General features: G+C 30.8%; 1 protein-coding gene and 1 long non-coding RNA gene across 2 annotated transcripts in view; both read right to left on the reverse strand.

Annotated features, from left to right (window-relative positions):
• Nucleotides 1-24,109, reverse strand: part of LOC127713876 (uncharacterized) — a 194,011-nt gene that overhangs the window by 23,018 nt on the left and 146,884 nt on the right. The gene's annotated exons all lie outside the window — the stretch shown is intronic.
• Nucleotides 1-24,109, reverse strand: part of LOC127713875 (uncharacterized) — a 65,895-nt gene that overhangs the window by 13,077 nt on the left and 28,709 nt on the right. The window contains exon 3 of the mRNA XM_052219842.1: nucleotides 11,465-11,743. Coding sequence (XP_052075802.1) covers nucleotides 11,465-11,743 — 279 coding nt within the window. The remainder of the gene's footprint in view (nucleotides 1-11,464; nucleotides 11,744-24,109) is intronic.

Here is a 24,109-nt window from a genome sequence, read left to right on the forward strand (position 1 = left end):
CATTAATGAGTTTATCAAAGGTAAATAAAATGCTTATTAATTAAATATGGACTGCTCGATTATGCTTTTGGAAAGGGACCGGTGCAGACATTCTGTTGTGATGATCTAAGATGAATAATAAACAATAATGCACGTATGATCCTGCTCAACATACATGTACGCCCCTTCGAAATTCAAAGTATAGGAAAACAATAAGTAGCTGTCTGGCAGACGTACATAGTGCACACAGGTAACAACTCATCACTTGCAAGCTGATGACTAAATATGAATTCATTCTATTCAGCTGTACTCGGGAAATTTGTGACGAAAAACTTCATTTACATGTTGAAATATTCAAAATATCGGTAAACAAAAAGTATGTGTTTGAGAGATCACAAAAGTTAAAATCTAAACCAACCCGATGACGTCGGCCTGTCATTTTTCATTGGTTTTCATCATGGAATTGTTTTACTTGTCTGTACAATGTTTATAACTAATGCATAACTTCTTTTTTAAGCATTTCATTTATGAAGAAGTCTTATGGGTGTTAGGGCTTGCTTTCTTACATGTATAATTTGGGATATTTGACACAAAAGTATGATGAAATAGTAGAAATTTTTATAAATTCTTAACTGTGAGTATGAATGTAAATTATGTAAGATGTAAGTGGTGAATTATCTTCTTTTTTTATTACAGTTCAGATCATTACATTCAAATTCACACATTTTATTCCACAGCCAATATTTTTTCCAGCTCTTTACATCAAATACTACGTACTTAACTAACATTTAAATGTTCAAATGAATTTCCTGTTCCAATTGTATTGAAATTTGGAAAATGACTAATATTACCAACTGCTGACACAGTAATCTTGAGTTTTGGTAAGAGTATTTGCTAAAGCTTTCGGTTATATTTATTTTATTTTATTTTAGTTTTTCTTTGCATGGCTTTGATATTGTTTATTTTCTGATTGTTATTTTGATTTTATAAATATTCACATAATAACGGTATTAATGTTACTGCACAAGTAAACTTCAAACTTATTTTAAATTTTTGTTTGATTCAAAATTCAACTTTTAGTTTGTTTCAATCATAAATCCTTTCAAGCTGATAAATGTGCATCGAGGTGGTTGTAACTCATTTGTAAAAATTCTTTGTTTTGAACAGTAGGTTTGACAATATGATAATCCCTCATTAGGAAAATGATATTCATTCATTCTTTACAATCTTTACAATTAACATAAACATGACAGTAGTGAATTAGTAGTGAGAATGAAATTTCTAGTTTTTGTGTGGAACTATGCCTAGAAATGGAAGACGAAAAAGGTCAAACAGAAGTAATACTGGTGATAATAGTTTAATAAATGACTCAATAGAAATAAAGCCATCCAAAAAGAAAAGTAAACACAACGACATACTCTGTTCGACAAATGTAAAGAAAGGGGAACATAATGAATGTAAACAATCACACATACCCTTTATATGACAATTCAAGTTTTGTGAGCAATATGAACCAGCAACGTTTTCCTCAAGGTACAAACTTAATGTACTCGCCTAGTCCTAACCCGATGTTTCAATTACAAAATCAACAGCTATGCTCTACTCCGAACTCCGGTGCAATATATTCTATGCAACAGGTACAACTCGCCACCCATACAATACACCTCCCAACAACGTCCAGTCTGGGTGGATGAGTTATTTCGGAGAATGGATACATTTAAAAATTAAACTTAATAATCTTGACAAAATAGACTCCTTAGTTACTTCTTTGAATGCTAAAGTTGTAAAACTAGAAGTAAATGCCAAAGTTATGGACGACCGTATGAACCAAATTGAAAAATCGACGCAGCTAATCAGTAACAATTTCGATAAAATTGAATCTTTTTAGTCCGAACTTGATAAATTGTAAAAAAAAAAATGAAATCTGTAAGCCGGAAAACAATCCTGTTGACGAAATAAATGCGTCCCTCGACAACATGAAGAATGAAAACTACAAACTTAAAGACGAATTGATTGATATCCAAATGAAGTCGATGCAAAATAACTTAATCTTCTATAACATTAAAGAAACTGAGTAGAAAATTCGTTCTGAAATTATCGGCAGGTTTTGTGAAAATAAAATGAAAATAGACGGTGCTGCTACGAAAGTGGTTATTTCAGATGTTCATCGATTAGGCAAAAAGGATGAAAAGACACGTTAAATCTTAGTAGAATTTTCAACATTCGAAAGTAGAGATCTGGTAAAGAAAAACTAACAAAATTTGAAATGTTCGGAATTTGGTGTCTCGAAGCAATTGCATAAAGAAATCCAGATACGGAGAAAGGAAAAAATTAACCATACTTAAGGAGTTGCGCGACCAAGAGACAAGGGCGTATTTCGTTAAAGACTGTATATGTGTTGGTGGTAAAGAAAGTGAACTATAGGACATAACCATGGAATTTTCTGAGACATTACTATGTTTATGTTGGAATATCAATGGCCTTACATTAGTTTACAATGATGATAACTTTCTAAATCTAATAGACAAGTATAAAAATTTAATTTTTTAGTGAAACATGATTACAAGAAAATAACTTTATACACATAGAAGGGTTAGAAAAAATTTCTTGTGTTTCTAGAAATAAAAATATTGGTACCAGAAATGAAGTTGGTTTAGCTGTATATTGTAAACAACACTTATGTAAAGGTATTTTTGTTGAAAAAGAACTCAACCATGGTATTTTGCTTTTAAAACTTGTGCAAGAGATAATTGAAAGTATTGTTTTAGATTATAGTGAAAAGGGTATTGTTTTGATATGCGGAGATTTTAACAGTCGCATTGGTGAAGCGAGTGACGTTTCGCTTAATGATCAATTAGATAAATTTGTTACAAGACTTAGTGTAAACCATTTTGAAAACCCCATAATTTCTGATCGATCTTCAGTGGATAAAGTTGCAAAAGTTTAACGCTTTTGGACGTAATTTATTACAGGTGAACTATAACACGAGATTAATTGTAGCTAACGGCAGACTCGGTGGCGATACGAATGGTAAATTCACACGTTTTGTAATAGTAAAGGGGTGAGTGTCAACGATTATCTTCTTGTGTCTCCGAGCAATTATGATATTATTAGTGACTGAAGTTCTAGAAATGAATGAGCTTTCAGATCATATGCTTTAGTTTTTGTCGAGCCTTCGACTTTTGTCGAAAAAGCGAGACATAGCGATCCTACATTCCGTCGGCGTCGTCGTCGTCGTCGTCGTCGTCGTTGTCGTCGGCGGCGTCCACAAATATTCACTCTGTGGTTAAAGTTTTTGAAATTTTAATAACTTTCTTAAACTATCCTGGATTTCTACCAAACTTGGACAGAAGCTTGTTTATGATCATAAGATTATATTCAAAAGTAAATTTTGTAAAAAAAAAAATCCATTTTTTCCGTATTTTACTTATAAATGGACTTAGTTTTTCTGCCAGGAAACATTACATTCACTCTGTGGTTAAAGTTTTTGAAATTTTAATAACTTTCTTAAACTATCCTGGATTTCTACCAAACTTGGAAAGAAGCTTGTTTATGATCATAAGATAGTATCCAGAAGTAAATTTTGTAAAAAAAAAATTCCATTTTTTCCGTATTTTACTTATAAATGGACTTAGTTTTTCTGCCAGTTAACATTACATTCACTCTGTGGTTAAAGTTTTTAAAATTTTAACAACTTTCTTAAACTATCCTGGATTTGTACTACACTTGGACAGCAGCTTATTTATGATCATAAGATAGTATCTAGAAGAAAATTTTGATAAAAATATGTTCCATTTTTTCCGTATTTTACTTATAAATGGACTTAGTTTTTCGTCCAGTTAACTTTACATACAGTCTGCAGTTAAAGTTTTAAAAACATTTATTAGATTCAAAAACCATCCTGGATTTTTACCAAACTTGGACAGAAGCTACTTACAATCAAAAGATAGTATAGAGAGGAATATTTTTATTAATTTTTTTCCTCATTTTTGTTGAGCCTGCAATTAACAGCAAAAGTAGGCGAGACACTGGGTTCCACGGAACCCTTACGAATTTTTTAACTTAACTATTCCACTATATATTCAAAGAGAACAAATACTACAACACACAATTTCATCAAATGGAAAAATAATAAAAATGATGAGTATGCACAAATGTTACAATCTCATAGAGAAAGTCTATTGTCAGTTGTGAATGAAAATATTTCAGATGTCGACATACATAACGCTGTAAGGGAGATAACTCGTATTATTTACGATAGCGTCTTTAAAGTGTTTGGACAATCAGTTTCTATTTATAAAAACATAAATCGCCAAAATCGTCCGAATAATGAATGGTTTTGATTACAATTGTAAAAACGCCCGGAAAAGATTTCATGTCACGAGAAACTTTTGTTACACGTCACCAAACGGATGTAAACAGAAATTAATACGTGACTGCTAGAAATACGTACAATAAAGTGGAGCAAAAAGCCCAGTACAAATTTAAAAGGAAAAAAGAGCTTTGTAATATTGAAAAAACAAATCCAAAGAAATTTTGGTCAACCTTATAGCCAAAAAATAAAACAAAGTATGCAGTTGACAACGACGAAATGTTTAACTATTTTGAAATGTTCTTGGGATTAGACTGTTGGTTTTCCTATTTGAATGGTTTTACACTAGTAATTTTTTGGGCTCTTCATAGCTTGCTGTTCGGTGTGAGCCAAGGCTTCGTGTTGAAGGCCGTACTTTGACTTATAATGGTTTACTTTTACAAATTGTGACTTGGATGGAGAGTTGTCTCATTGGCACTCATACCACATCTTCTTATATCTATGAACTCACCCGAGCTATCTGATGCAGTGTTAGATATTTTACATGACACTTATTTTGATGGTGTAAAAATAGACTTACTAAATGCAGACATTTCGGAAGACGAAATTATTAAAGCATTAAAGAGACCAAAATCTGGACAAAAGTGCACGTAACGATGAAATTTTAGATGAGATGTTTTCATCATGTTCTGTATATTTTACACCAATTTTAAAAACCGTATTCAACTTGATCTTTGTTATCAGAATATATCTAGAAAACAAGACTGAATGCTTATTTATTCCTGTTACTAAAAGTGGCGATCTTACGAATCCGATTAATAGATCTATAATATTAGTAAGCATCCTTTCGAAGTTGTTCACTAGTATTTTAACTGACCGTTTGTTATCGTTGTCTCAGGACAAAAATCATATAATAGACAACCAATTCAGATTTCAGCCAGGACGTTCGACTATTGACGCTATATTTACTTTGCATGGAATTACTTAACATACTCTTCAGCATAAATTAAAATTATACTGTGGTTTCGTAGACTTTCGAAGGGCGTTTGATAAGACTGACAAAAGAATTTTGATATAGAAACTTCTCAAATTTGGAGTTTGCAGTAAATTCGTATCAATGGTAAATTATATTTATTCATCTGTGCGTTTACGTGTGCAGTCTGATGAAGTACTATCAGAGGCCTTTGATAACCAGCTTGGTGTAAAACAAGGCGAACCCTTATCTCCCTTACTTTTCTTTTTTTTTATAAATGACATTATTCAAAATATCTCTACTGATGTAGACGAAGATGTATATTTGAATGGAATTCTTATTTATCTAATTCTTTTTGCTGACGATACCGTTTTATTTGGAAAATACCGACTATTCTGCAACACTTATTTGATAAACTTTTACTTTACTACAATAATGAAATATCGAAGTAAATACTGTAAAAACCAAAGTAGCGGTATTTAGAAATGAATTTAGATCAGTAAACAATCGTTTTTTCTATGATAACAATGAACTGCAAGTGAATTCATATGTGTAGCTTGGTATATTATTACACTACAACGGAAAGTTTTTACATACTCAAAAACGTTTAGCACAACAAGGATCTAGAGCCATGTCATCACTAATGAAATATCTTAAACAATTCTTTGTTACTCCGGAAGAACAGATGTTTCTTTTCGACAGTATCGTTGGATCCGTCTTAGGCTTTGCATCAGAAATATGGGGTTTTCATCGTGCTAAAGATATCGAACTCTATCCATAACCGAGTTTGTAGATTTGTGTTAAAATTGGGTAGAAATGTACCATATATTTTTTAGTTGGCGAACTTGGCCATTTACCTCTTTTTATTGTAAGAAAAAAGAAAATATTGAAATATTGATTACATGTTATTACAAATAAACCAAAAGTTGTATACGATGTGTATAAACTCTTGTATGAAGATGCTAACAATGATAATTATGTTAACTGGGTTTCGAAAATATACGTGATATCTTATATGATCTTGGGTTAAATTGTGTATGGTTATATCGAGATGCTGGCACAATCTGTATAGATGATATTAAAACTCGCATTAAAGATTATTACCTGCATAATTGGTCAACAACTGTTCAAGATTGCAATAAACTTTCCTTTTATAGTAGATTGAAATTATCTTTTTGTATTGAAAAATATCTTACTTATGACAATAATGTTTGTCTGTTAACAAAGTTACGTAGTGGAACATTAAAGTTAAATATTGAAGTTGGTCGTTACAAAAATATTCCAAGAGAAAATCGTTTATGTGAATGCGGTAAAATGTGTGTTATTGAAGATGAATACCATTTTGTTCTTGTTTGTCCAGGTTTTAGATCTGTACGAACAAAAGTTTTACCAAAGTATCATTGTTCTTGGCCTAATAATCACAAACGTTTGTATATACTACAAGCAGCTAACAAGTCTCTTACTATCAAATTATGTAATTGTGTAAAATCTGCATGGAATATTATATCTCATTTAGTCTCATAACTTTACATTTGTCATAGTATTATACTATTATTCTCTGTTGTCTATTCATGTTTTATATCACAGTACTTGCAACCTTAGGCGTTACTATTTTAGCGATCAATCAGCGGTCATCGATCAGTCACCGATCAGTCAAGTTCGCGTCAAACCAATCCGTCAGACTTATAGTAAAAATATTTTATTGATCGGACGGATCGGACGGATTGAACCGATTGACCTTTCTGACGGATTGAACTCTGCTACGTCACATGATGAACAAATACAAATAACAGAATCTTAGTTTCGTTTCATTAGATTAAAATGGCGCCATGGAAAATACGAAACATTCTTTTATTAATTATTCAGCAGAGTTTTAAGAATTTAAAAAGATAAGAGTATGCAGAAACAACCAAATTTAAATATTATTATAAAAGAAGGGTGATTTTTGTTCTTATTAGTTTATATATTTTCAAACCTGGAGAGTGATAAAACCAGAGACATATAATACAATATATGTATTATATGTCTCTGATAAAACGGAGTTTATCGCGATTGGGATTGTTTTTCTTCGAAAATGCTGTAGAAAATGAAATGTTCATTTATTGCAAATTTCGGTGTATTATTTTCAATATTTTTAAGTATTTTTATCCTTATTATCTTAAAATTCTTATAAAAGAAACTTATCTTTAGGCCTTAAGAATAATTATTTACAAATAACATTGCTGAAATGTTTATCAAAAGAAGAAAAAATGGTAACTTTAAACAATGCGAACACAGTTACTGTATATTTTCCCTGGTATTGTTTTACTTTTATGAAAAAAATCAAATCCTGAACTATAAAAAGTACAAAAATCCAATGGCTGTCAATGATTTCCATTTAGAGAAAGAAATGATTGCATTCTTTTTTAACAAAAACAAAAGATTATGCAAATTTATCCTTCAATTTTTCACATTTTATACAAAATTACTTAACTCAAGGCATTTTTAATGACTGATTGCAATTGACGTTGCATTATTTCTGATATAAAGGAAGAAATATTTGCATTTTCATGCAACACGAACAAAAATTTAGTATCTTCTCCTTGAAATTCAGCATATTTTATGAAAAACGACAAATCCTGATGCACAAAAAGTACTAAAAGCAAATAGCGGATTATAATTTCTATAAAAATAAAGAAATGCTTGTATTCATATTCAACACAAAAAAAACTTAGAGTATTTTTCTTCTTATTTTCTTAAAATTCTTATAAAAAATCTTATCTTGAGGACTTTGAAAAAACTAGTTACAAATAACATTGCATTAATTTTTATCAAAAGAAGAAAAATTGGTAATTTTAAACAATGCGTACAACATTTTAGTTTATTTTCTCTGATATTCTTTTAATTTTATGAAAAAAAACTAATCTGAAACCATAAAAAGTACAAAAATCCAATGGCGGTCAATAATTTACATTTAAAATAAAGAAATGATTGCATTTCTATTCAACAAAAACAAAAGTTTATGCATATTTATCCTTCAATTATTCACATTTTATACAAAATTACTTAACTAAAGGCATTGATAGTGACTGATTGCAATTGACGTTGCATTATTTCTGATATAAAAGAAGACATATTTGCATTTTTAAGCATCACAAACAAACATTTAGTATCTTTTCCCTGAAATTCAGCATATTTTATGAAAAACAACAAATCCTGATTTACAAAAAATATTGAAATCAAATGGCGGTCAATAATTTTCATTAAGATAAAGAAATGATTGCATTCTTATTCAACAAAATCAAAAGTTTTTGCATATTTATCCTTCTATTAATCACATTTTATACAACATTACTTTTCTAAAGGCATTTAAAATGAATGATTGCAATTAACGTTGCATTTTTTCTGTTAAAAACCAAGAAATATTTGCATTTTTAAGCAACACGAACAAGAATTTAGTATCTTCTCCTTGAAATTGAGCATATTTTATGCACAAAAAGTACTGAAATCAAATGGCAGTTTATAATTTCTATCAAAATAAAGAAATTCTTGCATTCATATTCAACACAAACAAAAGTTTAAGTATTTTTCTTCTTATATTCTTAAAATTCTTATTAAAAATCATATCTTGAGGCCTAATATATGTTGTTAATTTTGCCATAGAATGTCTATGCTTTTGCAATAAAGATTCATTCATTCATTCATTCATTCAATTTCATTGGTCTATATTCTAAGCTGAAATAGAGTCATCTACTATATTCCATTGTTCGCTTTGTTAGTCCCTTTTTTCGGAGAAAATCCTTTCAACGATTGACCATATGTAATTAGATTATTTTAGATCGTCGATTAGAACAACGATTGAAATATTTGTTATCCCGAATCTTTGTTTAATATTCATGGTAGTTTGCTGCCCATAAACTGTCATTCTAATCTGTAATTAATTTCTTTATCTCTCCAATAGAGTATTCCTCACAATTTAAACACATAAGAAATAAATGACGTTTATTATTTTACATGGCATGCTTTGTTCAACTGTGAAATGCTTTCCATTTAAAAAATTAATCGAATTTCCCTCATTTAAATTTGTCATACCTGATCGTTTTTCGGTAAATTTTTTACATTAGGCAAGGTTTCACCAAAGTCAAATCTCGATGATGATAAATATCATTTTAAACTTTTTGTCTGTCATTTACTGTTGATAACTCTTCACTTTTGTCTAAATTATTTTCAATTTGTCGATTGAAACTCAATTTAACGTAACCTCTTGGATTATATATGTTGTGCTCTTATTACTTTATATCTGTATACTGGAAGGTTAGGATGATATGAAGAGTTGATGTTGAGAGTAACACTTGAGACATAGTTGTTAAATTCTGATTCAGCTATTTTCTTTTTTTCTTATGATTTTGTTATTGACATTTAAGTACTAAAAATAGATCATTATTTGATTATATTTGATTTGAAATTCATAATTATCGACTATTTCATGTAATTCATAAGAAAATGAGAATACTGTTATGTGATGTTAATATCAAATTCATCTGTTTCATGGATAATCATCTTTGGTTTCAATGCATGCTCGTAAAATAAACCAAGTGTAAACCAAGAAGTTTCTTTCAGTAACTTTGTTTTACTGAAAGTTTTTTTCGAAGAAGCTTTATCTTGTCAAAAAGCGATAAATGGGAAACATTTTCCTCAAACAGTAAGTTGATAGATTTTGTATTGATTTTTGCCTTCTTGTCTACTATTAAAATCATTAAAGTGAATGTATAGTTCTATCAAACAGCATTGATAGTTCATCGTCCTCTTAATTGATTTATTTAGTCATTTGAGCTTAGAAAAGGGTCTTATTATGAAAAGATCTGTTGTTTCGAAAAGTCGTCACAACAATAGTTTAAACACGAGACACAACGGATAAGCGTTAGTATGTTAAAAAGAAAATTTCGCCCTCAGGGCTCATGGTTTATTTTTAATGTAATAACGCTTATCCGTTGTATCTCAAACACTTTACATCTAAGCTTCTAATCAATGATGAATTCGAAGCCATTCTATTCAGTAGTTCCTTAGAAAAGTGTTCTGGTAATACTTGTTGATTGAATAGACGGACAAGGTGAATGCAATTTAACCCCTACTCCTTAAGTGCTGGTTTGAATATAACTCTTTTCCACTCCTAATGGAGCAATAGAGCATTTAAACACGTCAAAGATATTTTGTCAAATCTTACGTTTTATATTTTGCGTGTATTAAAAGAGGGACGAAAGATACCAGAGGGACAGTCAAACTTACGCCTGAAATGAATTTCGAAATTACTAAATGAGCAGATTCCATCACTTTGTGTCGTACATAATTTTTAATATAAGTTTGATTATATGGGTTTAAAATTAATATATGACGAAGTGGTCATATGATGGTACATGTGCTCAATCACTTCATGTCTTGTTATAGATGTAAAAAGTAAAACAACAAAAATACTGAACTCCGAGGAAAATTCAAAAAGGAAAGTCCCTAATCAAATGGCAAAATCAAAACACATCAAACGAATGGATAACAACTGTCATATTCCTGACTTGGTACAGGCATTTTCTTATGTAGAAAATGGTGGATTAAACCTGGTTTTAAAGCTAGCTAAACCTCTCACTTGTATGACAGTTGCATCAAATTCCATTATATTGACAACGATGTGTGAACAAAACAAACAGACACAATAGGTCAAAAAAATTTCACAAATAGGGGTACAACAGCAACACGAATTCCACCAAAAACTGGGGGTGATCTCAGGTGCTCCGGAAGGGTAAGCAGATCTTGCTCCACATGTGGCACCCGTCGTGTTGCTCGTGTTATTACAAAGCCGGTAAATAGTCTAATTCGGTAGGTCACATTCGTGAAAAGGGAACGGGATTGTAGTTACGACATAAGGAACATATCCGATATCATCTGTGAAACGATATTCCATAACGGTCAACCAACTCGTGATGGCGTCCGTAAAATTTACGAAGTGATGATTTCAACTGCACCATTTGAAACTGTTGGTTTAAAAATGAAAAGGTCACAATTGGAAAGCTGAAATCATCTCTTTTGTCGTAAAGTTTTGTTTTCAACCGACCCTCATAGTCAATTTCTAGATATAAGTCCTAATCAATAGGCAAAATCAAAAGCTCAAACACATCAAACGAATGGATAACAACTGTCATATTCCTGACTTGGTACAGGCATGTACTTACGCATAAGATGAATATTTGACGAAGTAGACAATGGATAGCTGTTGATCTCTTCATATCCTGCTAGACATGTAACATTGGAACTATCATTAGATCTGACAGGTTTGAATGTGTGCTGTGCTGACTGTTTGCCAAGATAAGTATATCCTAATATTACTAGTTTTATATCATGTGATGGCTGACCTCCTGTAGCTGTACATCTAATAGTCATATCATGTCCTTCTATACCAGATATTCTGTTGTCTGGAGTTACATTCTCTATAGATATATATGTTGGCCCAACTACAATAACATCGTAACATATCAAATGAAAATAAAAATTCCCTAGTCCTATCACATGTACATGTGGAATGAAGTCTCCATCAAAATTAAAAATATATACAAAATATAAAGCAATTAAGAATCTTTATTCTTATTCGCCGGTTTATTTTTATTTCGTTTTGTAACATGTAAAATTTACTATGAAACGTCGCACGATACTGGTGTTATTTTGGTGAAATCGCAGACAAGACACATTCGTGTCATTAATTTATAAACATTAAACTTGATATTAAATTCATCTTTCAGAAAAATTTTGTATATGTTACAGACTATTTTCATTAAGTAAAATCAATAAAACATTCATTTTTTTAATATTATATCCTTATCCCGCGTTACACTTTAAGTTTTAGGAAAATCTGAATATCGTAAAAAGCATATAAAAAATTCCACCAAATGACATAATAGTTTTGTTTAGAACAAGCACGTCATAATTGGTCGATGACGTAATGTCGGTTTTTCCTTCAAAAAGACAAAATTCGAGAAAAAGGGATCAAGATGATACAAATAATATGTTCCATGCACGAAACATTTCCGTCATTTTTCTATTTTGTCCCCAAAAAAGGGAATACCAGAGCATTCACTATGTCGTAAGTAAATAATTCTTATACTAGTATTTTGTACAAAGCTCACACTTTCGCATCATGCAAAAATCAGGTTTTTTAAAAACACATTCTTTTTATTCGAGTTGATTAGCCATGTCCGACATTTTGTCCCCTTCATACCCAATTGAGGTAAGGCTACGTTTTTCTTTTTTTCAATGATTTTAATTTGATACAGTACTATTCGCTACATAAAAAAATAAATAAATTTAGGATAAAAGTACAAAAAGTTATCTCTATCTTGATATTAAATTCTCATAAATTTAATCTTGATATTAAATTTTCATAAATTTAATCTTGATATTAAATTTTCATAAATTTAATCTAAAATACGAGATATCAGATAAAACTATAATGTCCGATACAATGTCCCCACATACGATTGTGACGTTATGTAACAAAATATACAAAACATTACGTCTCATTGTCAGTATTGCGGTTTTCACAGACGACTCGGAATACGGCTATATTTTGTTGCTTTTTGAGAAAACTTTAAATGTTGTAAGAAAAAGATGTACCGATTCCGGGGAGGGGACAAGGTTTCCTTGCGGAACTGACGTGTTTTCCGGACTTTATTATGATCGACACAGCCGATCCGCTACAATAAAATGAATAGAAAAGAAAACAGCTATTGTTCCCGCTGATTCCCTTGTATATATTTGTGCAGAACTAAATGACACTGCCTTGCCAGATATACCGTAGTCCATTCGCCACGCCATTCTGAGTGTATAAATGACTGCATTTGCAGTGCGTAGTGTATGAAAATGAAACCGATTGCTTTTGTAATTAAAATGAATATTAAACAAATGGTTTTAATTCAATTTACATTTTTTGTTAATAAAAAGCGCAGTATCTATTATCTAAGAAAAACGTGAATCTAAAGTTCTTAGGGTATTGCGCTCATAAAATCCGTTAAAAGTTATTTTAGAAAGCCATCTTAAAAACGTGCATTCTAACGTTTTTATTTTGGCTAACGTCTTCAAGTGTGTAACGTTAGTATCGTGCAACATTTCTTTACAATCCTTTTGTTATAAAATGATATATTGTAATTGGTACAAAATCCTTTTGTTTCAAATAAAAAGACCCCCCCCCCCCCCAAATAAAAAAATAGAATAGGTTAACCGAATAAACAAATTACAGGAAATCAGATGAATTTTTAAATTTTGACTTGACATGGCGATGAAAAATACTAATAGACGTAAACCGTCAATACAAACGTTTTTGTGTATATAATGATCGTGTGTCATGAGTTTATAAATCATAGTTTTTTTTTTCATTTTCAAATCTTTGTTATTTAGTTAATGTTACATGCAAATGTTGTCCTAAAATACCGCGATCATTTTGCAATTCGGCTAATTGATGACTGATGACGATACAATAATTCGTGATGTCAACTATATGCCCTACATCAACATAAAGCTGTTATCTAAAGTGCCAACCTGTTTCAAAGATTTTCTTTTATTTCAAAAAAATTATGTTTCAAATTTTTTCCATGAAATATTGCTAGTAAGACAGCACTTTATTTTAAGACAATGATATGTTTCTAAGGGGGATAGTCTTAATTAAAATCCATATATTTTTTTAATAATTTGTCAAAATGTAGTTGTTATCATGCTTTTTTCAAAATATAATAAAAAGTATGGGTGACCGGACTTTTTTTACGCTACAGATTATGCAAAATTGTAGATTTTGAATAGATTATGCATTGAAAATTCAATTTGTGTTGCTAAAAAGAAAACTTCACCATAGAATTTTAAGATAAAATTTGAGACGAAAGCTCTAAAAGCATGCTTTCAGATCACCGGACTTGTTTTCTAGCTATAAATAAAAATAGGTAAATTCACAACACTTTCCATTAGAAAAATCACTTTATCTGAGTTATCTCCCCTGATATCTGAGTTTTTTTCCCTTTTGTGGCATAGTTGAAAAAAAATGAATCAAACCAAAATAATGTTTTTTTTTTACAAAAAAACACATACTTTTCTATATTAACATGAAATTTTACACAGGAATTACATACTACTCTAACAATTTGCACATTATCATCTGGGACAGAGATTAAACCGGGAATCCTATGTTTAGGGTATGCATTGTTTGCATAGTTTGATGTCAACATCCACAGTAGCCACTAGCTAAGTTAAAGGGAATTTTATTAATCTCCGTAATTTCCTAACACGAAAAGTAAAAAAGATCTACATGTAATAATAAAGAACAGGTACCCTGAAAGTAAATGCAGACCTTAAATGAACCCACAACCTCCCACTCGAAACGAGCACGAGACCAGCGTAGCGGTACATAACACTGGAGAAAGAACATCACTGTATCCATCTACTTAAATTGAGATTAGAAACTAAATTGATTTTCATTCGCTCAATTTTCATTTATATGTATCATATATATTTTTGTAATGATATTGCCATATTGGAAAACAGTTGAGGTTTTCAACCATTACTCTGATAAAAATCATAAAAACTTTATATGGTAACAATTTTGCCTTCACTTGGTTTTTTCTCATGTACCTTCTCTTTTGTTTTAGTATTTGTTTTGTTTTTTTTGGTTTTTTTTCTTGTAAGATTTGTTATTTTAGTTGATGAAGATGTCAATGATTCAGCATTTTATTTTTTATATCACACTGAACGTATTGCTTTTTTTTCAATTCGTCTATGCGATATACATTACATTTTTCTTAAACGTTTGATAATCTTGCTTTACTATTATGTGCTACTTAATCTGAACTACTTCATATACTAAGGACAATTAAAACTTCAAATCTATTTAAACTTTTATTGTAAAAACCAAATATCTAAAAAAAAAACGACTCTCTGTTTGATTAAAAATTTGAATATATGCACATAAAACTAAATCTATATAGGTCACTAAATAAGGTTGACTGATTGGTTGCTCCCTTAACATCCAGTCCCAAATGGATGATTTATAGTCATAACAAAAATTAATAATAAATAAATACAATACTTAACTTTTGTTAGTTGGTAATATTAGATAGAGAACATATATGAGGGGCGAAAGTGTTTTAAATATCATGATCATCCTATTTTCAACAAAATTTTTATCAGACAACTCCTAGTAGGAGTTTGTAACCTAAAATAACGATTCTTGACTAGTTTTCCTGTATTTTTTTATTATCTCGAATTAATGGTTACGACCTAATAAAGAACTTCTCCAAAGACGAGATTGCATTAAAAAATTATTGTTTAATTCAAATCATTGTGTCTTTTGACAGAACATTCAATTTGGCTTTTTGAAGTGAATATTTATCAAGTAGCAACGATGATGATCACGGAATACTATATGACTTTAAGAAGGTGTGGTAGAGAACAGGCACAAGTTATCATTTTAATACAACGTGCTGGTGAGCATTATCACAATAAAACATAATAGTGCTCAGCATTACAGGTTAAATTTCCTAAATTATTCTGCTGTTTCTAGCAATATGGAATATTTAGTACATATGTAAGATAGAACACACTAATGTTAATTTTATTGAGGTATTTTTGTATTTCTAGCTTGTATTGTTTTCTGCCGTGATCACATAAAGGCACATTTAGGTGTTACGGCTTTCTTTTGGGTTATCGACATGACAATCCCCCCACCCCTCCCCCCCCCCCCCCCCCAATAATATTCAGGAAGGATCTATGAGTTTCAATGACTGCGAAGAGTAAATATAAACAATTCCAAACAATTTAAATTATAAATATGCATATATTCTGAATTTAATTTGCATTCAGGGCTTTAAATAAACTATGCATACTGTAAACTGTGAATTTATGCTGAGTCATTATAGTTAAGGCCCAGGATTTTTTCAATCTTCATGAAATATTTATAAAATTTCATATTTGAGTTAATTTCATTTAAATCTCTGAGATAAACAAGATTTGGTGAAATTCTGTATGTTCTCTTTTTAAACCCAATATAGGTTGCATTTCTATAAATAAAGACAATGGACTTTCCCATAGGAACTCCCTTTGGGGCTAAAACTGTGTCACTTTTACTATAAAGTTTCGTTAAAAATTATATCCTATTATGAAAAGCTGATATGCACTACTATATTCAAAGGTCAAAACATTGGGCTGTGCGGCATATTTTCAACATTTATATGCCCTGAACTTGTTAGAATTTTAACTTATACTAAAGTTATGTACTACCCCTACCTCCACTTTTGGCCTACTTCAGAATTCAATTTTCACCGCAAAAATATGTTTTTATACTGGGAACAGTCAATAGTTATGTATCTATAAGATGAAACATAGAGATCATATCCGGGAACCAGTACGTAAACAAATCAAGTTATCTATGAATATTATGTATCTCCCCAAAAGAGGCGTGGTTTGAGAAACAGCTATATTTACAAAGTACAACCTACAACATGATAGTGTGTATTGTTATCACATTAGCCTTAGGTCGGAAATCAAAAACAAATAATTAAAAAACAATATGTCTATCAAAAATGTTGAATTTGATTCACAGATACTCTCGGAAGTGCTGTTGGCAAAACCAAAGCACGAAGGCACTGTAAGGGCAGTTATCTACAGGTTTTATGATTTTTATAATCCAGATGGATAATAATTTCTGAATTGCTTTTCAGGGAATGCTCACAATATAAATATTTATACATTTTTCAATAATGGCATCGAAATGGTAATGGTACATTGTATTTCCAAAGAACATATAAGTATACGAGTATTAATGCATTCACATCTTTTATATCAAAATTTAACCTACAGAGCAATATAGAATTGACTTGTTGTGCACCAAATTGTTTTTTTTGTAAATACTGAAAAAAGCGCATTTGAATATTTAGGCTCAATATTTATTTTCAGTATTGATGGTAACTTACAGTTACAAAAAAATCATTCCAGTTAATATTGATGGCATGGTGCGAAATTTATCTCAAAAACATTTAGTTATATAATCATGGTGCGAAATTTATCTCAAAAACATTTAGTTATATAATCATGGTGCGAAATTTATCTCAAAAACATTTAGTTATATAAAGCATATCGAGAGTGTCCACTATCGAAGAAAGTCATTATTTTTCAAAAATAATCTCTGAGCCAAAAATTACTGACTATGTCATGTCTCCTATGTCCTATGTCCAACTCCGAAAAAAAAATCATAATTAGTCTAGTAACTTAAGGAGGATGTCAACTTGCTTCAGATTGTGGTTGAAAGTATGGTTGAATTATGAAAAATCCTATATTTAAGCATTAATAGATTTCCAATAAAATGACTTTACTCTACATAACCGACCTAACTCAACGTATTTCGTCCTATTGCAATGAAGCATGACGGAGGGGAGCATACACTGCATGCATTTTTTGCTCTTTGAACACGCATTTTTTGCTGATATAGACTTAATGTAAAAATCAACCCCAACTACTTTTTTAAAATTTTAAAATGTTTTGTTATTAAATTTTGAATGATTTTATTGACAAAAATATTTTAATGGAATAAGTAAGCTGGCATCTTGTAATCAAATACACCCATCATTTCTTGAAATTTCACTTGACCCATATTTCAGTTCTTCTCGAAATATGAATTTTAAAAACTACCAAGTAAAAATCTAGCATTAAAATATTAAAAAATAATGAAATCCGAAGCGAGAAGGTTATCTCTTTTTTTTATTTTTAACGTTAAATAATAGATTCCAACACACCCGAATGTAAAAGGTGGACGCGACTAACTTTTTAAAAAAAAATATTTTTTATAATTTAATTCAAGATAATTTGACGTGGGCAGAAATTCATATCATTGATACATTTATCGAATAGTACTTTTTCGTCTTTAACTATAATAATGATTGGGACGAGGTTTTTGTCCATGTATACCTAAACGTGCATTCGCGGATACAGGGGTAGAGGGCGTACTCCCACCTTTCGATCGCCAAATAATTTTGAAAATCTCGCGTTTTCCACGTTATCTATACAATTTTTTAGTGTAAAATCGTCCAATTTTTTTCGCATTGCTCAGATCGGCAGTATAAATTCAATTATCGGGAACTACGCCCTCTTTCAAATATCTTGGATCCGGCCATAATCGCAAATTGTATAGCACAACAAAAATTAAATGATTGTCGTTTGACTTTGATAAATACGTTTTAAAACAACAATGTTTGAACATTAGACATCTCGCATGAGATTTAAAAGTTTAGACTACATACTGAATTGGATCTTTCCTGGATTTAGAGCTCACTTAACACGGAAATGTGATACTGACGTGTAATCTAATGGACACATATTCTTGTTTCTGATGTTTCTTTTAATATAAATATTTATTTATTTAGTTATATATAATTCCACTAACAAATCATCATGTATCTTTTGCCGATAAATTATCGTTACATTTTTTAGAAACTACATATAATCTGCTATACAGTTATGAACACTAATGGTCCTACAGACACTCTGTGCTTTTTGGCATGACAAAAGGTCTTGCTTTTCTAGACTGTTCATGTACTTTTTATACTTAATTTGTGATGTGTACAAAAAAGAAGATGTAGTATGATTGCCAATGAGACAACTCTTCACAAGTCGAGACCAAATGACACAGAAATTAACAACTATAGGCCACCGTACGTCCTTCGACAATGAGCAAAGCCCATACCGCATAGTCAGCTATAAGAGGCCACAAAATGACAAATGTAAAACAACTAAAACGATAAAACTAACGGCCTTATTAATGTACAAAAAATGAACGAAAGCACAGCAACAACTGAATTACAGGCACATCCATACATAATGTGGCGGGGTTAAACATATTAGCTGGCCCACTTACCTAGGACAGTGGTGTAACAGTACGAAATAATTGATTAATATTCTAGACTGGATAATTATTCTGTATTTATTAGTTGTAGTTGTTTTAAAGATAGTGTTCAGTAGCTGTGAATACTCTAAGATCGGTACATGGAGTTTATTTGGAAATACTAGTAATTGCTGTTTTTGTGCTTTGTTTTAGTCGAACGAGTCAATCCTTTTCTTACTGTTTTAATTGTGAGTAGACATGATCATTTGATAAACATACTTCTATGATCTCTATTGGCTTTAACATGGACATTTATAAAAACTATGTAGCAAAGAGATGCATGCGTAAAATAAGTTCTCGACATAAATTGGCTAAAATATCAGATAAAAATTTAGCCTCAAGCTATAATACTTACGACGAAGAAGCCTCAAGCTATCATACTTATGAAGATGATGATACTGATGTATGTTTTATATCCGCGACAAATATTACATATATATTAAGGATGATGAAATGATAATGATAAATGAATATACATTTTTGTAAATGACCAATACTTAGAGTCGCATTTTTATATGCTAGGTAACAAAATAGCGTACCCGAAAAAAAGACACACTTGTCTTTCTTCGTGAAACCAACACCTGCTCTTACTCGTGAATGCATCATGCTTGGTGGAGAAGCCGAAAAATCCAGTCTTAAAATCATTTGATCAGGGGGTCCAAAAAAATAATTATTTTTTTCAACTTTGGAAATTCCATAAAACACTGGGTTAAAACTTTTTTTTACAAATACCAAATCAGCAGTAACACAGAATAATTTTCTTTCAGACTTTTTTACAATTGAGAGAGGTTGCAGGCAAGGGGATCCTTTATCCCCTTACATCTTTTTGTTATGTGCTGAAATTTTAGGAATACTACTTAGAAAAAACGAAAATATTAAAGGTATTACTATTGAAGACTCAGAATTTTTTATATCGCAATATGCTGATGACACCACACTTATTTTAGATGGTTCATCAGAATCCTTAAATGCATCTCTTTGTGTTTTAGAATTATATGCTGAATGGTCTGGTCTCAAGATGAATTTGAGAAAACAAAGGTAGTTTAGATTGGGAAAAAGTAATATAGCCAAGATACAATGTGTGCAAAGTGGGGATTGGAGTGGGGTTCCAACAGATTTACGCTCCTGGGTATTAAATATTCGGTTGACTTACAAGAAATGGAAACACTAAATTACGAACCCAAACTTAAAGAGATAGAAAGAACAATGAAAAGTTGGTCAAACAAATATTTATCCCCAATTAGAAAAAATACTATAATTAAAAGTCTTATAAATTCAAAACTCAATCACTTATTTTTAACTATATCAAATCTTAACAATGGATTACTTAATCAATTTATTAAAAATTTATTTTATTTTATTTGAGATGGTAAATCAGAAAAAATTAAAAGAGAAATAATTGCTCAAATATATGAACTGGGTGGACTTAACATGTTAAATCTAAAACAATATATAAAAGGATTAAAACTAACTTGGATAAGAAGAATAATTAAACAGAATAATAATTATTGTAAGTTATTTATTTAACTTGTTCTGAAAAAATTAAATTAAATGAATTGCTGAATGTTGGTCCAAGAACACAAGTAAGAAATTCATTTTGGCAGGAGGTTTTTAATGCTTGGACTGAACTCCAAACTAAAGTAGCTGTTAAGAACGAATATGATTTTACCGTATCTAATCTTTGGAATAATAAACAAATTAAGATTGGTAATCAAATCCCTCTGTATAAAAAATGGACTGAAAAGGGAGTCTGGCTAATAAATGATTTAATTGATAATGATGGGCATTTAATGAACTGGCCGGAATTACAAAAAACATACAATATTGATACCAACTTTCTTATATTTCAAGGAGTAATCTCAGCAGTTAATTCCTATATGAAAAGTCTTAATATTAAATGTAATTAGCTTTTAAAGCTTTATGGGCCAATTATACCAACTACTACTATCCTTTTGTAGATTTCTGAAATCTACAAAAGGATCAAAAGACATGTACAATGTTTTAAACGAAAACATAACAAGTATCACATCACAGGAAAAGTGGTCAGTAATCCTAAATAGACAGAATATTATTTGGAATAAAGTCTATAGACTGCCTTTTTACATTACTAAAAATTCAAAATTTCAGTGGCTCCAATATTGACAGGATTAATCACAGATTTTTGGAACAAATAAATTACTCTACAAAATTGAAGTCTCACAAAACAATAAATGCACTTTCTGTACGGACTCGATAGAAACTATAGAACACATATTCTGGACATGTCCAAAAGTATTTGATGTTTGGGAAGAACTTAATAAATGGGTATATTCAAAAGTCCAAATTGAACTACCACTTAATTTAGATATAGTCTTATTTGGGATATTAGAAAAAACAGAAAAAAAACAACATAAGAAACCTCATAATATTATTAACTAAATAGTAAATATACAAAACAAAAATGCAATGTGGTCAAGTAAATATGGTAGCCTTAAAAAATTATCTTAAAGAAAATTTGTTTATTGAAAAAATAATATTTTATAAAAATAAACCATTGCAAAGAGCGTACTCCTGCTGGAACCCCTGGCTCCACCTAATAGAATGACTATACAAGAAAACTTTTACGTAATAAATATATCTACCCAATCCATGCAAATCCAGGTTAGTTTTTTCTTTTTTTTTACCATTATTATTATTTTTAAGTTTGTCAAATGATCCAAAATATCAACTATATGTACTTGTCTCAATTTTGCTGATGTACTATGGACTTACTTACTATGATGATTTATATATGTAGCTTTTGCCAATAAACACATTACAATAAAAAAATAATTAAACCCATAATCGAGGCTAGCCTGCTACCAGTCAATCCCATATTTAATAAAAACCCGTTTATATATTTTATGCTTTATGTACATATATTATTATTCTAGCAACACTTGTTTTGTTTTGATAACACTTTTTGTTACTACATAATTTATTTGATTTTTCTCCTTGTTTCTTTGTATCAAAAAGCTAAGTTTTTATTGTAAAATGGTGTTTCACAGCTTCCATTATCCTTGTGACTTGCTATTGTATTAATATCCAGTAGGCATGCAATTATTATTCTAAATAGTATAAAATATTTTTTAACAAGTAAAGATTACCCCGTTTTGATGCAGACTTCCTTACCACTAGCATCTAAGATACATACACTAACAAAATATTATACCCGCACTCATATTACCATGATCACCCTATCTGTCCGTCCGCCAGTCTGTCCGTTCAACAAATATTTTCAATTTTCTGTTCAAAAGCATTTGTATGCTTAGCATGCATTCTTTTTTGATTTATTCCTTACACTCCGACATGTATATACCTGGATCCGTGTGGAGCGTCAAACTATCAAACAGAGTCCAAATGGCGTGAATAACGACTACAGTGGCTCGTGCTGTCGTCAACAATAAGCAAATACTCATACCGTATTATCAGATACTAGTATATAAGGCATTGACTTTAAAAAATGTAAACAGATCAAACGAAAACAAATATTTTTACAAGAGTAAAAATAACCCCAAAATTACTGAAAGTAATCAACGACATCCACTGAATTGAAGGCTCCCGACTTGGGAAAGCCAATATAGAATTTGGCTTGATAAAACGCGTTTATCAGCGCTCAACACTCTGGTGTAACAGCACAACATAAGAAAAAAAAACCTGTAAAATGTAGTTGAAAATAGCTCAACTAATCAAATTTGAATTAAGTCCAAGACAATTACATTTTCATGATGAAAGACACAGAGTAGCGATCTTAAAGTACCCCCCAGGTACTGAAAGCTGCTTCTTACATGTTAAATTACCTGAGAATATTCAACGTATTAAGTTAAAAAAATAAATTTTAAAATAAGGAGATGTGGTACATGTATGATTGCCATTAAGAAATGCAGTGGATGTAAGCAATGATAGGCAACCATACGGCCTTCATCAATGAGAAAAATCCATACCGTATAGTCGACTATAAAAGGGGCCAACTTGAAAAATATGAAACAATTCAATTGAGAAAACTACCGGCCTGATTTAAAACAAAACAATTTACACAAAAAAAATATAACAGATATGAACCAACGACAACAAGTGAACCACAGGCTCCTGACATTGGACAGGCACATAAAGAATGTGGCCGGGTTAAACATGTTTGTGAGTGCTCAACCCCCTCCCCCTAAGCCTGGGACAGTGGTGCAACAGCACGACATAATAACAACCTGGAAAACCCTTTCTTCAGAGATAATACTTATTTAAAGTAATTATGGATATAAAATGTGTTTTCAGCCGTGTTTCACCTTCACTGGTGATCCTATGCATGGATATGTCGTAGAGTTTAACTTTTATATATAAATATATACCTCTAAGGCGAGACAAAAATTGAAACTCAAAATTTTTGCTTTACTCAATCAATAGAATCCACGCCTAATCTGATTAGTAAGAGTTGTCTTAACGGTTACAATGAAGTAATTATCTACATAGGCGAAAATGGTAGCCTTTTTGGGTGCTGCGTTTTCACTACGAAAGATCCATTGAAAAAAATGTCGAATTCTGAATTATCAACACCTTTGGATGTAAATAAAACTGCAAAACACATATGGTGCCGAAGCTTTTTTGATAGAAAAATGGCATTTTTTAAGGGTACTCAACTGTTCCGGAATTTTCGAAATAGTATAAATGAAGAACACCCCTTGCTTAATTTGGCACAGAAAATGTTGCTCGTCACAGAGAGTTTCCTCCAAATTTCTCGCTATTTCTACACCAATGACCAACACTCATTTCTCACTATTTCAATTTTGATTTCTAATTACCAGGGCAGCAGAAAATAAATTTACTTCTACCTATTAGAAAATCTAATCTAGTGTGAAATCTAGGTGGCGCCAGTCATCTTTAATTACTTCCTTTTAAC

Source organism: Mytilus californianus, unplaced genomic scaffold, assembly GCF_021869535.1.
Source record: "Mytilus californianus isolate M0D057914Y unplaced genomic scaffold, xbMytCali1.0.p SCAF_83, whole genome shotgun sequence".
In the NCBI taxonomy this organism is placed as follows: Eukaryota; Metazoa; Mollusca; class Bivalvia; order Mytilida; family Mytilidae; genus Mytilus; species Mytilus californianus.